Source organism: Hemitrygon akajei, chromosome 21 (genome assembly GCF_048418815.1).
Source record: "Hemitrygon akajei chromosome 21, sHemAka1.3, whole genome shotgun sequence".
Taxonomy (NCBI): domain Eukaryota; kingdom Metazoa; phylum Chordata; class Chondrichthyes; order Myliobatiformes; family Dasyatidae; genus Hemitrygon; species Hemitrygon akajei.
The window spans coordinates 38,935,587-38,952,302 of NC_133144.1; the positions used below are offsets into that span (position 1 = coordinate 38,935,587).

The 16,716-nt window shown below is 39.7% G+C and overlaps 1 protein-coding gene across 3 annotated transcripts in view; it reads right to left on the minus strand.

The window, feature by feature from the left end:
• The window catches only part of LOC140714241 (protein TBATA-like), a 52,264-nt gene extending 36,144 nt beyond the window's left edge, over positions 1 to 16,120 (minus strand). The window contains exons 1-4 of one of the 3 annotated variants that reach the window (XM_073025278.1): positions 12,169 to 12,270; positions 7,246 to 7,357; positions 6,933 to 7,078; positions 4,977 to 5,033 (exon numbers count right to left, since the gene is read on the minus strand). In XM_073025278.1, the coding sequence (XP_072881379.1) occupies positions 4,977 to 5,023 (47 nt within the window). In that variant the 5' untranslated portion in view covers positions 5,024 to 5,033; positions 6,933 to 7,078; positions 7,246 to 7,357; positions 12,169 to 12,270. Of the gene's footprint in view, positions 1 to 4,976; positions 5,034 to 6,932; positions 7,079 to 7,245; positions 7,358 to 12,168; positions 12,271 to 16,071 lie in introns of those variants that run through there. The other 2 variants (XM_073025279.1, XM_073025277.1) reach the window with 2 other exon arrangements.
• Between the last annotated feature and the right edge of the window lie 596 nt (positions 16,121 to 16,716).

Sequence of the window (16,716 nt, forward strand, 5' to 3'; positions counted from 1 at the left end):
CTGAGTAAAGAAAATCCCCCTTGTGTTACCCTTAAACTTCTGCCCCCTAAGTCTCAACTCATGTCCTCTTGTTTGAAACTCCCCTACTCTCAATGGAAAAAGCCTATCCACATCAACTTGATCTAACCCCCTCATTATTTTAAAGACCTCTATCAAGTCCCCCCTCAACCTTCTACGCTCCAAAGAATAAAGACCTAACTTGTTCAACCTTTCCCTGTAACTTAGGTGCTGAAACCCAGGTAACATTCTAGTAAATCTTCTCTGTACTCTCTCTATTTTGTTGATATCTTTCCTATAATTTGATGACCAGAACTGTACACAATACTCCAAATTTGGCCTTACCAATGCCTTGTACAATTTTAACATTACATCCCAACTCCTGTACTCCATGCTCTGATTTATAAAGGCCAGCATACCAAAAGCTTTCTTCACCACCCTATCCACATGAGATTCCACCTTCAGGGAACTATACACCATTATTCCTAGATCACTCTGTTCTACTGCATTCTTCAGTGCCCTACCATTTATTATGTATGTCCTATTTGGATTATTCCTACCAAAATGTAGCACCTCACACTTATCAGCATTAAACTCCATCTGCCATCATTCCGCCCACTCTTCTAACTGGCCTAACTCTTTCTGCAAGCTTTGAAAACCTACTTCATTAACCACAACATCACCTACCTTAGTATCATCTGCATACTTACTATTGGATAATTTAAATAGGATAATTTACCACCCCATCATCCAGATCATTAATGTATATGACAAACAAGGGTGAACGGTAGCCAAGGGTAAGGGTGAAGATGGATGAGTTGGTGAGGGGGAATGGAAGCCTCATTTTTTTTTGTACTTTCTTTTTAGTTTATAGTCATTTTATGTCTTTGCATTGTACTTCTGCCACTAAAAAACAGATTTCACATCAAATATGAGATGACAATAAATCCAATTCCGATCTTCAATTGGAGTGAATATTTAAGGTTGTGAATCCAGAAACATGCAAACAATTATATCCTGTCATCAAACTTCTAGAACATTGTTGAATACTCATCTTCTAATGTGCTGTTAAGGCCACAGTGTTTATATAGCTAGTCCAGTTAACTCTCTAGTCAGTGAGGATCCCAGGATGTTGACAGTGGAGTGTTCAGTGATGGCAGTTGCACTTAAGGTTGATGGTTAAACTTCCTTGCACTTGTGTCACTCAAATGTTACTTTACACCGACAAGCTGATGCCTGAATCTTGATGAATGTAGGCTTGGATTTATGGAGAATACTGAATGAAATTGAGCAATGTGCAAGCACCATCAAATATCTGGGTTTATGATCAAAGACTGATCATTGATGAAGCAGTTGAACGTATATGTGACTAGGACTTTGACTGAGGAACTTCCGCCGGGATGTCTTGGGGCTTGGATGGTTGACATCCAGTAACTAAAAGCATTTCCTTTATGTAATAAATGACTGCAGCCAGTGGTGAGTTTTAAAGGAAAAACTTCAATGTGAATTGCCCATTAACTTCAGTTTTACCAAGTGTCTTCATTGCCACCCGGCCAAATGTGGCACCAATGTTACTAGTAGTTACTGTCATCTCACCATGCCACCGGTGCAGTACAGTAGTCTGGCTAGTGGAACCATTGTTTCACAACGCCAGGGACCCTCGTTCAATCCTGACCTTGGACGCTGTCTGTGTGGGGTTTGCATTTTCTCCCTGTGATGAAATTTACAGATTGGAAGATTAATTGGCCACTGAAGCTAAGGGAATTGATAAGAATGGGGGGCAGAATTCCAAAGGTGATTAACATCGGATTAGTGTAAGTGAACGTACGATGGTCACCGCAGACTCGCTGGGCCCTGCACCTACTTCTGTGCTGTATGTCTCTATAACCTCTGTGATCTATTGTTTATGTATGTGCTGAGGTTATAATGAGGTTTGGAGCTTGTGTCCCTGGTGAAACTCAAACTGAGGAATACTTGGAACGGTGAGATGACCCTTGACAGCACTAGCATTACTTTCCAGCAGTTTCCTTATACCTAATTTGATAATAATTAGCCACAATATTTTGGATACTAGTATTGTAATTACACCGGAATAGCTTGGTTAGTCCTAAAACACATATCTTCAGCACTACAGTCTCTCTCTACTGTCCGTTAAGCTGCTGGCATTTAGGGCAGCAATGAAGGTCCTCCATCTCTGGGAGTGTTCAGGGCTTCCTTCATTGTTTCAGTAGTTTGGTGTATACTACTGTCAATCGAAGCTCCAGGTGGAGACTCAGGAATACTGTCGCACTCAGATGTAGAAGGATTCTTCATTGCTGCTTCTTTAACAGTTTTATTTTATGAGTCAAGGTTGTTGGCCCTGAGCTGAACCTTCCAACCTACTGGACTGGTGGACTACTCCAAGTCTGGCCTCTACCCTTTGATTTGTTTTGCAATTGTGACCCTACCAAGGCCCAAAGCATAAAGCCCTGACTCCAGCCAACATAGCACTCTGGGTCATTGAGGCATGCAAGGCTCTAAACCCTACGACAAGGTTGTCGTCCTCTTGGAGGACTACGGTCTGGATATTTTCTAATCCTACAAGTTTGATTGTACCCGATGCTTTCAGTGATTTCTTGATATCACTTTACATAAATCAAATTAGTTGATGACTAACTTTGTGATGGTAGGGATCACAGGAGATAGACCATCCACTCATCATGCTTGACTGGAATTGAATAGGCCCCAGGATGTTGAATTCAAGGATGTTCTTGAAGTCTCCTTGTCACATTGTTTAACTGCCCACCAGCATTCATAACTGGAAGTTGTGGGGCTCAGAGCTTTGACCTGATGTAATGGTCTTTGAGTTGCTTTACTGCTATTGTGCTGTTTAGAATGCATGCAGACCCATGTTGCAGCTACGCCAGTTTGACACCTTATCTTTACTGCTGTCCCCAGCATGTCATTCTGTACTCTTCAAAGACCCTGTGTTGATAGTGATGGTGGTGTGAGGGCCAAATGATTGCATGACGTATGGAAGTACAATTCTTCTGCTGGTGATAGCCCACAACGTTGTATGGATGCCCAGGCATAAGTTCCATACTTCCACACAGTACAATGGAGTGTGATTTAGGTGTAAAGACCATTTTGTTTCCATAAGGAATTTGCAGTAATTGCTTCAACCAATATTATCATGAACAGGTCTGTAATACAGGGTTGGTAGATTGATGAAGGTAATGTCAAATTATCTTTTTTAAAGATTATCTCCTGTTGTATTTCCAATCTGTCAGTTGTGGCTTTCCAGACTTGATAAGCTCAGTAGGTTGTTATATTGTCATAAAGAAGCTCAGTTGTCTTGTTTTTTAAAATATTAAACATGAAGGAGCACTGATTGATCATATTTGGGAAGATAACAGGTGGTAATGAGGATGTTTTCCTTGTCCATCTTTCACATAATGCTATGAAAGATTCTAAATTGAATTATATCACAGTGCTACTACCTTTGGTAAAGACAGGGTGGCCTGAAGGATTGTTATAGAGAGTTTGTGATGTTGGCCGGAAGGTTTGATTCCACGTATATGATTATGCCAGAATCTCAATTTACTAATCTGTATATCACTCTTCCAGTTTAGATACTTGTTCCCAAATGTTCATCCGCGCAACTTTACAAGTTCATGAACTTAACTAAAAGCTTTTTTAAATACGCAGATTTTAAGCAGTCTTGAAGGAGAGAAGATGGGTAGTAAAGGGGGAAGATTTGGGAAGAAATGGAGCTAAAGCATGAATAAATCCAGGAGAATTAAGTGCCCATTATTTGAGGAATGTAAATGTCCTAGAAGGATACCTCTGCTGCAGATGACAGAAAAATGGGCAGGCATAATCATAAAATAATTTACAGTCAAGAGCTATTTTTAAAACTTAACCATAGCTTATCCAAGGGCAGCCAGGCTAGAAGCAGTGTGAGTTAGGGGAAAAGCAACAACATTTTGATGATCTTAGTTTTATGAAGTGGATTGAGAGAGGCCAGACAGAAATAGTCAGTTAGTAATGGTGTACATAAGGATGAGCATGGACAAGGAAAGAGTCAGCAACATTACAGCCATGGAGCCAGACAAATTTCTGGCTGATTTGTTAACTTAAGTCACAGTGAATAAATTAATTTCATTTTCAAATAGCTATCTATAGTTCAGTTTATTTGGGCTTTGCTGAATTTGATCTTTTTAATAAATTACACCTAGCCTGCAGGTCACCCTTGGCAAGGTGTAGCTTGTGCTTAGCCCCATGATCAGGATCACATGAAGCTATGGGAGCAGGAGGTGAATGGTCATATGACCAGCTGGCGAAAATCACAGGTCCTGGTTATGCGACCACTGACGCTAGGCAATTTCTGAAGTGTATTGATATTGGCTGGGGTCACCCATCTTGTAAAGACGCTGCCCAAAAAAAGGCATTGGCAAACCACTTCTGCAGAAATAATTGCCGAGAACAATCATAATCATGAGACCATTATCACCTATGTCACATAATACTGATGATGATGATACTTAGCTAAAAAGGGGTAGGGCAGTGTGATCAAAAGCTTGATTAGAGGCTGTATTTCAACAAGGAACTTGGAATAGGAGGAATGGAATGATATATTGATGTGAATTTCAGAGTTGATGGCCCAGACCACCAGAGGGGCAAGCATCTGGGGTTTTACATGATGACCAGTTAAAATTAAATCTAAGTATTTGAAAGATACAATTTGCTTGGACTAGAAAAGCCATGAAAAGTACAACATCATAAATGAGAAATTCATATTTAGAGTCAGTCAAGTAACTGTCATTTTGATCAGCATCTTTGGAAATCAAATATTTTTCTTACAATCCAACTGACAATTCTGACTAAATTCATCAGGTATTGATGAGTTGTTTGAACTATCAATTTACTAAATTACATGGCAATTAAAGCACATGAGAAGAAGGTGGTTGAGTTGTAAAATTATATTGCATCATACTTACTCCTGCTCAGATCTGAATACTGGAACTTCATTCATTGCTGTCGTCATTATGTTAATTCTTCACACACAAAGACGCACAAAGAAAGAACAACAGCATGTAAAAATTGTAAGCTCCACTCAGAACAACTTAAACAGCAACCTTTTGACAATACACTCTTTCACGTGTACTCACTTTTGCAAGATGAAATTAAGTTTGATGACTTCATAAAGCAATGACTTTGAATATAGAAACTACTTCAGTCTGTTTGTTTTGAATATGGTGCTTCATGAGAAGGAGGGAAAGGAAGAAGGGCAGTAATTTAGAACCAAGCAGGTTGAAGACAGCTAAGACAACAATTTTGTTTAGTAAATCTCCGGCTGCAATCTTACCATCATTACAGCCAGCACAATATCCACCCGTGTTTTGAAATGCAGATCAGACTTGTTCTATGTTATTATTTCAGGCACCTTTCAAGGCTGAAAGTGTTGTAATACCTTTGTTAATGCTAAAGTCTTGCCAGACATTCCAGACATGTTCTATCTAAACATTCAATAGGCTCACCTCCACCTACCTGCCTTTTCCACATAACCCTTAATTCCTCTATTATGCAAAAATCTATGCAACCTTGTCTTAAATATATTTACTGTAATAGTCTCCACTGCTTCATTCAGTAGAGAATTCCACAGATTCACCACTCTCTGGGAAAAGCAGTTCCTCCTCATCTCCATCCTAAATCTACTCCCCCGAATCTAGAGGCTATGTCCCCTAGTTCTAGTCTCATCTACCAGTGGAAACAACTTTCCTGCCTCTATCTTATCTATCCCTTTCATAATTTTGTATGTTTTGATAAGATTTCCTTTCATTCTTCTGAATTCCAGCGAGTACAATCCCAGGCGACTCAATCTCTCCTCATAGTCTAACCCCCTCATCTCTGGAATCAACCTGGTGAACTTCCTCTGCACCGCCTCCAAAGCCAGTATATCCTTCCTCAAGTAGTACTCCTGGTGCAGCCTCACCAGTATCCTGTACAGTTGCAGCATAACCTCCCTGCTCTTCAATTCAATCCCTCTAGCAATGAAGGCCAACATTCCATTTGCCTTTTTGATAGCCTGCTGCACCTGCAAACCAACCTTTTGTGATTCATGTACAAGTACTCCCAAGTCCCTCTGCACAGCAGCATGCTGCAATTTAGTTTACCATTTCAATGGTAATCTGCACTTTCATTTTTCCTTCCAAAATGGATCGCCTCACATTTACCAACACTGTACTCCATCTGCTAGGCCCTTGCCCGCTCACTTAACCTATCTATATCTCTCAGCAATGTTGCCAATTTTTTAATATAAAAGTGAAGTTCCTTTAATGAGAAGAGCAGCTTCAGTAAGGGCATCGCTTATTGCCTTTAGTTAATGAAAGGAACCCCTGTGAAAGGTAAAATGAGTAGGAAATAAGAGTTGAAGAGAAACTAAAAGTAGGTCAGGCTTGTTCTTTTAAGTTCATGCAAAAGAAAAAAAGGACATGACGTAAATTGCGTCAGCTGAGCAACTGATGTATTAAGAATGTTTAATAAGGGTGAATGTTAGTAAGCCATTAAATGACTCTTTACTCTCGTTCGATATACATTTTCAAATAGACATTTTCATTGACATGGGTCCACATTCTGGGAGGTGTGGACAGTTTGGTGACAAAAATATGCTGTAAATATTCCCATTTATTGCATAAAGTGAAGTGCTAATGAACCATTCCTTTATCTTTGGTGAAGTATCACAGATGAAATGCTCCACGTTTAGAAAATATTTGCCTTAGTTGTTGATCTATAAAACCCTGATGACATGAGGTGGATGGCTATCAATCACGGTGAGGTTACAAAGAATTGTTAAGAAACCCGGAATACAATTTTATATTCTTTTCCATCCTTCTTTTTGTTTGCCTTCTCTAAGTTTATGTTTTTTATATACTCACAGTGACTAATGTACCTACCTTTCTGATGCTCTTCTGTTTGTTTATGAATTCTTAACCGGCTTTTTGGTGAAGGAGATACACTTTTGGTTCTGCTGCTCACGTGTCTGCACTGTGCTGTTATCACTTCAGACTCCCAGCAAGTTAAACCATTAATTATATTCAAGCTGAAGGGTAGAAGGAAAGTTCAATAACAAAAAAAATTATGAAGATTTTCTCTCCAGGAGGATTTAGTCTAGTAATCTTTAAACAGTTTTCCTTTAGCAAAAAGGATTTAGTAAGCTAGAGAAAAAAATCCAAATTCACTTTTGCACAGTGTTTTACACATACTTACCTTCTCATCTGTTGATTCACTCGTTAATTGGTGACTTCTGCCTTTAAACACTTTGGAATTACGCAGGCATTAATCCAAATCAGAAATGAAATGATTCCTTTCTGTTACAGTCCTTCAAATCAAATGCTTTAATTGATACATTACAAAGCCCATGACAAAAAAAATGAGACTACTGTTAAATATATCTGTAACAGCCTTAATTTGCATGAAACTTGGTATTACTCTGTAACCCTATTCTATTATATATGAGTATGTCTGCGCCTAACAATAGTGATTTTCAGGCAAAACATTATTCCAATCCCTTTCCAACGTTCCCAACGATATAGGAATTTGAAGAAAACTCAAATGTATTACATGTTTCCAGGATCAGATGCCATTAGTTAGAAACTCAGTACACTTGATGAAAACACAAGGAAATCTGCAGATGCTGGAAATTCAAGCAACACACACAAAACACTGGTGGAACACAGCACAAGGATAAGTGCCGGGAGGGAGATCGGTGGGAAGGGATGGAGGGGACGAATGGACAAGGGAGTCACGTAGGGAGCGATCCCCAAGGATAAGTGCCGGGAGGGAGATCGGTGGGAAGGGATGGGGGGGACGAATGGACAAGGGAGTCACGTAGGGAGCGATCCCCAAGGATAAGTGCTGGGAGGGAGATCAGTGGGAAGGGATGGGGGGGACGAATGGACAAGGGAGTCACGTAGGGAGCGATCCCCAAGGATAAGTGCCGGGAGGGAGATCGGTGGGAAGGGATGGGGGGGACAAATGGACAAGGGAGTCACGTAGGGAGCGATCCCCAAGGATAAGTGCCGGGAGGGAGATCGGTGGGAAGGGATGGGGGGACGAATGGACAAGGGAGTCACAAAGGGAGCGATCCCCAAGGATAAGTGCGTTCCACCAGCATTTTTGTGTGTGACACTTAATGAATCTACATTTCCTGCATCAAAAAAAATGTCGCTGCCCTTTAATTTTGTCAGTTTAATTTCTGCATTGAGGATCTTCTACCTGCTAGCTTGTCAGTTTCTTTGCAAAATATTTCTGTGCATGCAATTACAAGCCATCGATATGCATAAGTGTTCAAGGGTCTCAAGCGCCATTTTAGATGGAGAGATCCTCATCCTCTCAGGTAAGTAAGCCAACTTTCTTTAAGCAAGGTACAACCTTTTAGGGACTGCAGACAAGTTGTAGCAAACAATGTAAGTAACTGGATCAGTTATCGTTTATTCACAAGTTACAATCAGTTCAGGTAGACTAGCCAGGCAGTTTTTGAGGGATTATCAATTATCCTTTGCAATTTTTAAATAATCAATTGCAATTATAATTTCTCTTATAATGTACCTTGTCCTTGGTAGTGATTGGTGGGTGGGATGTTCGTTGTTTCCATATGGGCTTTGTGCAGAAGGTGTCTATCAGGGCCAATACCTGGTTCCTGGGTTCAGCTGAAGGACGACACTGGGTGCTGAGTAAGGACATCTCTGGAGGCCACTCCCTTCCTGCTTGTCCTCTTGCTGCTCTCCAGTCTCTGCCTCATGGCTCCCAGATTCTGGGTATCCTTGCTGCTTCTCCTCCAACAGCAGCTGTTGTATTCAATTAACAGGATTGTGCAGCAGGCAGCACATGAGCCATAAGATGTAAATTAGGCTGTTTCGCCCATTTTGGCTTCTCTGCTATTCAATCATGGCTGATTTTTTTTCAACTCCATTCTCCTGTCTTCTCCCTGCAATCCTTAACCCTCTTACCAATCAGAACCTATCAATCTCTGCCTTCAACGCACCCAATGACTTGGCCTCTACAGCCCTCTGACAGTGAGTTCCACAGTTATAGAACTTCCTCCTCATAATATACATGATAATGAAGTCTCCACAACTGTTTGCGGTTTACAACAAGCAATTAAATCTTAGCCTCAGGAGGCCTTTGAGTTTTCCACTCTCATTCTGATATTTTGATGATAATCACTGTTCTTGTGTTCAACTGCTGCAGTAATTAACGAATACACTGACTTGATCAGTCATGGACAAAGATGATCATTGCACCAAGAACTATCCCTCAGGGCTTTGGGAACTCTCTTAGAATGACCAAGTTATGTGGTCATTCACTAGGTCTTCACGTGGTCATTCACTAGGTCTTCACGTGGTCTTCACTAGGAGGCAATTTTTCATATGACGCCAATCTACCTATACACTTCAAGAAGCAGAAACCAATTTTTGAAGAAAAGATAGATGTGCTTCAAGAAAACCCTTAGAAGCATATGACTCAATGCCATATCTTCCTCACTGAAATCAAAATAGTGTAATCATTTCTTTGCAAGTGCAATACATCAATGATCTTTCTCCTGATGCAGTGAGCAGCAGATTGAGAAACATCCTGTGGCCATTTGGAATGATCCTGTGGAGAGGAAGAGCAAAGTCAGTATGACTTTGAGAGAGCAGCCCATGTACAAGAGTGTTGCCAAACACTGCCATATATAGCTGACGGCTGCAGAATACCATATATTTCTGTAATGACAGCCTCAGAAATATTAAGCATCCAAATATTATTTATCAGAGAGCTTCAGGAAAAACATGGTTCTTTTAAGACTCTGTAGAGTTACTCAGTTACCTTGGAATTACACTGAGTAGCCAGTCATGCCAAAACCATAACTCTGATAACAGAGGATTGTCTCCTGTTAGTTCTGGCACACCATATGAACTTTGGAAATTATTTACCCAGTTTGGATTTCTGAAATCAGCATCCTAGCCCTATGACTATTGAAAAGAGCAGTATACAGGGAGGGTTATGTGCTTTTAGTTTGATGTCTTGTCCCACGATGGTCATAGTATGGAACTTTTAATTTCAAGTTGTGTCTGTGCAGGCATGAACAGGCATGCTGCAAAGAGTAACACCTACTTGGTGCATGTCTGAAGCTAGGGAAAAAAAATATAAATGCACTACCACTGGTCTCAACAGAAAGTGTTTGGTCCAGTCCAATTTCCAGGCAAACGTTCATGAAATGTAACCGATAAGGAACATAGAGTTCCACAATTAAGAATGTTTGTATCTAATACACTGCAAAGCACTATGCATCAGTTAATTTTTGACTGGACAATATTTAACTGTGTTGAAGGAGAATGAAGAAAGTAGACCTGATCATAGGCTGGGTCCTTTCATAAGACAACTAAGAATTTTGGCTGAATTCCTAACTGGGAGAATCTATATCAGATTTTTCTTTCTTGCCAGTACTTGAGTTAGTGCCTATTAATGATTTATGGGCGGCAGAGCAGACAAATGGCCATTTTATTAGCTAAAACTGTACACTGTTAACTGTATCTCGTTAATGCAAATATCTAATCAGCCAAACATGAAATAGCAATTCAATGTATAAAAGCAGCAGGCATGGTCAAGAGGTTCAGTTGTAGTTCAGACCAAACATCAAAATGGGGAAGAAATGTCATCTAAGTGACTTTGATCACGGAATGATTGTTGGTGCCAGATGGGGTGATTTGAGTATCTCAGAAACAGTTTTTCAAGCAGGACAGTTTATAGAGAATGGTGCAAAGAACTAAAGACATGTAGTGAGTGGTAGTTGTGTAGGTGAAAATACCTTGTTAATGAGAGAGGTCAGAGGAAAATGGCCAAACAAATTCAAGCTGACAGGGAGGTGACAGTAACTCAAATAGACATGCATAACAGCGGTTGTGTGCAGAAGATCATCTCTGAATGTACATCACATCAAACCTTGAAAACTTCAAATATATACTCTGGAAACAAAAACCAGAATGAATAACTCTAAATTTTACAATAGGAGGTATAAGGCACTCCTTCCCTCTGCTAACCTGCAGGTCAGCCTTGGGCAAGGTATAGCACCTGCTTAGTGCCCCCCTCCCACCCCGATCAGGGTCACGTGAAGCCATGGGAGCAGCTGGTGAATGGTCGTATGAGCAGCTGGTACAAAACACAAGTCCTGGTTTTGTGACCACTGATGTCAGGCAGACAATCTCTGAAGAGTATTGATAACAGCTGGGGTCACCTGTTTTAAAAAGGCACTGCCCAGAAGAAGGCAATGGGAAATAACTTCTGCAGAAAAATTGGCCAAGAACAACCATGGTCATGACCATGATCACCCACGCGCGTGACACGGCTTACAATGGTGATGAGGGTGAGTAAAGTATATGTTTGAAGCCAGAATAAAGGGACATAAATAAAAAAAACTATTAATCAATCAAATAAAAAAATCAGAGCATATTATTCCAAGCAGTGGTATCAAGACTGTGAAACTGACAGAATAGGCAATATAGATACAATGATACATGTAAGAGAACTATTGCATAATAGTAGATAAATAAATGGGAAAATCTTACCAGTATGAGAGATGGCAAGAATGGCAGGTGGGTCCTAATAGTATAAATATGATAACAGACCAGCTGAGATTTTCTTAAGCTTATGCTATTAAGAGCCTATAATCCATAAGATATTTATAATTAATTTATATTCAAATCACATATGAAGTGCTTATGAAGGAATTAATTTGGGCTGTCTCCTACTGTCTCTTAATATGTTGTTCCTCTAAATCATTTTCTTCAATATTCCTACAATGATTTCAAAAATAACAAATGTCCTCACAAATGCAGAAATCATCCTATCAATTTGTTCTATGTCCATATGTTTGTTCTATTTAATACAATATAAATTTAGTAAATAAAGTTTACATTGTAGATGATATAGCAAAAATAGCAGAAGTATAGCACTTCAAAACATACTACATCAATCATATTATTTGACACAATTTACTAATGCTAGTGATCATTTGCCACACATTTAAAGTATTCTGTTTGGTCCGAAGAATTTACTATATGAATCCTCAAGGAACTGTTCTATGACGAGCAAGATAAGAAATGGTAAGGTGTTGTACATAAGATGTAGCACCAACCGGAAATAACTCACCAGTTACAACTACAATTTCAACATTTTTTCGGTATTCTGTTAACTTTGGGCTACTTCAGGCACATTGATGTTAGTTCAGTCCAGTTTGTTGGTTTGTTTGCCTTGTGACTGAATCTAGCTGTGGTTGCTAGGATACACTAATCTGAAAACATCATGTGTAGTCAAGTTATACAGCACAAGGATTAAACACAGTCAGATGCCACAAGATGTGTAATTATGATTTCCTCTTCTTTTTGAAGCTTCTCATGGGAATGTGCAGTGTTCCCATGAAAGCTTGCCGTTCCAGTAAGGGCAAATCTTCGGAGTGAAGAGCAATGCCTCTTTCTTATTTCCATGCAAACCAAAACCACAATGAATAACTGTAAATTTTGCACTAGAGAGGTGCACTAAACTGAATATTGTAAAATATGTTCAAGCAAAATCTGAAAAAGTTATTTTAAATTATTCTGTCAACATAATAGCATAGAGATTCCTTGCGATTTTCTTAATTTACTCATAACTCAGAAAGTGTGATGCCAATCTGCACTTCCAGTCTGCCAGAAACAGCACCTAAGGTGAAAACACCTACCAAATCTGCATCATAGATTTTAAAGTATTTTTATTATTACTTTCATAAAACTGTATGAATGTAAGAATTAAATTCAATTTCATTGACAGTGCTGATGGAATAATATCACAGAAATAGAAACATAGAACGTACAGCACAGAAGAAGGTCACCCCACCTGCTGAGTCCATGCTGGTTCACTTTAAAGAAATCAATAACTCCCATGGATTTACATCTTCACACTTAACTTCTCTCAAATTCCTATCTAATTTCATTTTGAAAGCACCAGGTGACTTGTTTTTCATCATTCTAATAGCAGCAAGTTATAAGTTATTACTTTTTTCTGCCTGAAAAAGCTTTTTCCTCACAATCATTAGGTTTGCCCAAAAATGTAAGTAGTTAATGAATCATTCATCTATGCGACCAACTTCTCTTTTCTCTCCCTAAGTCATCCTGTTCTTGTACAATTCTATGAAATTTCCTCTCCATCTTCTTTGCTCCAAGCAGAACAAATCCAGATTCAATACATGTCGTGTAAGACCATCAAAAAAAGGTACTAATGCACCACTGACCTCGCATACCTACTCTGCCATTCCATAATATCATGGCTGACATTTTACCTCAGACAGTTCCTTGGGATCAAGGATGATTTGCTTCCCCTCTGCTTGTGTAGGTCCTGGAGTGATTGATGATGCTGAAGTGGGAACCATAGATTATTTTACAGCTAGGCCAGAAGCTGCCTACTGGGGCATCCAGATGTGTAGCTTGTGAGGTGCTGCACTTCCCCCTCCTCCTTCTGCAGAGTCCTAATGTAATGTCAAATGTTCCTCTCCCTCTCTGAGTGGACCAGGGAGTCCCAATGGATGGGTTGCATTCTTCAATGCTAACTTATGTGCACTTCTGGAGTCCAAGCTCCAAGCTATCATCAATTCATTCATTGAAACATCTGAAAACCCAGGTCTCACATTCAATATCTACAAGACAAAAGTTATCTACCAACTTGCCACCACTGTTCCACACTGCACTCCAACATTAGAAATTCATAATGACATCTTGGAAAGTGTGGACCAAAGATCCACAGATCATGTAGAACAAAGATTTGTTTACTCATTCAATTATTTATTTAGCAATACAGTGCAGTCAACCCTTCTGTCCCTTCGAGCTATCCCACCCCAACAATCCCCAACTAACCCAATTAACCCTAACCTAATAGCAGGACAATTGACAATGACCAATTAACCTACCCGGTCTGCATTTGGACTGCGGTAGGAAACCGGAGAACCCAGGGGAATAAAAACACGTATTCCACAGGGAGGACATACAGAGACTCCAATGGAATGGTGCCAGAATTGAGCTCCAAACTCCGGAACGCCACAAGCTGTAATAGCGAATTTCAGTAGGTGTCTGCAATATGAAGACAATGCTTACATTTGTATGCGTTCTGAGGCTGAGCTCCAAGCCATCACTAACTTCTTCACTTAAGCATATGAAAGCACTTCAGTTCAACATTCCCAAGACAGAAGTCCTCCATCAATCTGCCGGGATGCACCTCACCGCCCTCCAACAAGAATCAGTGATGCTGAGATTATGGAAAATGTGGTCACTTTTCTATCCTGAGATCCAGCTCTCGATGAAGACAAATTGATGATGAAATTCACCATCTCATTCAATGTGTCTGCTCAGCGTTGAGCATTTGATGAAAAGGGCACTTGAAGATCTGAGACCCCAGCCCTGACATGGAATGACATGGATCAGTAGAAACCCCTGCTCTCCTCTGTTCTTCTGGAAGTTGGACTACTTCTCAAGGCATCTCAAGGCACTGAAAATATATCATGAAATTTGTCTCTGTACAATCCTTCAAGTTTACTTGAAGTATGAGTAAATCAGCATCAGTATTCTCACAGGTCAGCACTGAGGCCTTTGTGACATTCAGTTTGCGAGTATATACCCAACATTAGATTCAGAACCAGCTACTCCGACTCTGAGCTCTATCATGGGAAAGGATTAGCTGGTGGCAGAGGAAAAGGATGTGCTTAAATTCATCACTTGCACATTACGTTCAACTACTGACGATGACTGAGCTTGGTTCTTGAGTTTAACTGGCCTAAGTTAAATGGTTCCTCATTACTTCTAAGAACTGAATCTATTCCTGTGGGAAATTTAATGGTGCAGCATTGTGACAAGAATAATTTGAAAAAGCATCAGAGCAATCATGCATTCTTGTTTGACACTGGGCTTCACAGGTTCCTTCTAAGCAGGGAGATATCCTACGCATTGTGTGCAAATTCTGTGTCAAGACTTTCCCAACTTCTGAAATGCATAGTAGTTTCTGTTTCTGTGGATCTCTGTTGCAATTTAAATCAATTCTTACTACTGAAATATTTGCATAATCCAGTGCCTCGGATTTACTAGCAAATAATAATGATGCCAAATAAATTAAAATGCAAATTGCCCACCAGTGGAAATGATAATTAATTCTGAAATTCTTGGATCCTTAGGGCCACTCTACCCATGCCATCAAGAATATATCAGCTCATCTCCAACATTTAATTGTATCAAAACAAATTAAAACTTGGCACAATGAGGAATACTACAGTCAAGAGGTTTATTAAAATAGGCACTGATCATTACTGAACCCCACCGTCTACTTCCATGTGGTCTGGAAAACAGCTGCTGACCCCAACTCGGCTTTGTATCCTTCTATCGGAGGTAACTTTCTGCTCTGGGCACAAGTGGGCAAAATGGTACATTCCTTTTCTCTCTGGCAGGACTAGGGTGTGTTTCTCCTAAAAGTTATTTGCATAATCATGTGTAAATCTTCCATAAAAAGTTCAAACTATTCAGAACAATTGGAAAAAGTGTTTTCTTTTTCTTTAAAAATAATAATTGGTTTCTCATAGCTTCAAGAGACATTTGCACTAAAACTAGTATGCATCATGGTTATTATTTTAACTCCTTAAAATGATTAAGTTAATTGTTACCTGCGTGATTATCTGGACCATGGCACAACAACAGTGAAAAGTGTAAGCCATTAAAAGCAAACTTCCTTGAAAGGCAGACTGCATTAATATACATCATAGCTGCCATGAAGGATTAAGAGAGCTGAAAGAGGAAAGAGTAAACCATAAACTATGCTAGCAAATGAGCTGCATTCCAGGAGAGATAATCCACAGACAATGAAGCAATCCTGTAAAACCAACATGTCATCAATAGATATGTACCGATGCAGGATTTCAACCAGAAACATCGACAGTTCCTCTCCTCCCACAAATGAGTCGACCTGTGCTGATTTCTTCCAACAAGGTTACTTGTTGAAGTAGATATGTTAAGCACCTTCCAGAGCATTCTCAGTACTCACCTTTAACCATGATAACTCTCCACCTGTAAATCTCCACACAACCATGTCCCCACATGTGCACACACGCACACAGCCTCCTCCCTATGCAGAAAACTGATCAAAGTGATGATCCTATTGAAGACAAGTTCACCATGCAGTCATTAATTAATCCTACTTTGTTTTGCAATACCAAATTTAAGATACCCGGAATTCTGATTAGCTCTACAACATGCTCTCTGAAGAAACAATTCCAAAAACTAACGGCGTCATTTCTCCCTATTGTGTTAAGCTCACCATTAGCATAAACTACTCTTCCATCTTTGAATAGCTCTCTGATGCACCTAAATCTTTTACCTCCTTCAACACTGAGGACCCATTTTTGCCATGAGCTTCCCAGATCAACCTTCTATCTGTGGTGCCTCTTCATATGTTTTATTTTAAATGCTATGTGCATTCAGATACAATATCTTTGGATACTTCATTGCCTTTTCACTATTTTTGTAAGGTATAGTCTTTCTACTAATTTAGTCTTAAATTTATATTATTTACGCTAATGTTTATTTATCTCAAGTTAATACATGTCTCTCTGGTCTTGTGTCTACACTTCCATTTACCACACCTTTCTAATTTTAGACTGAACCTCAAGTGATTTTTTTCCCCCAGGGT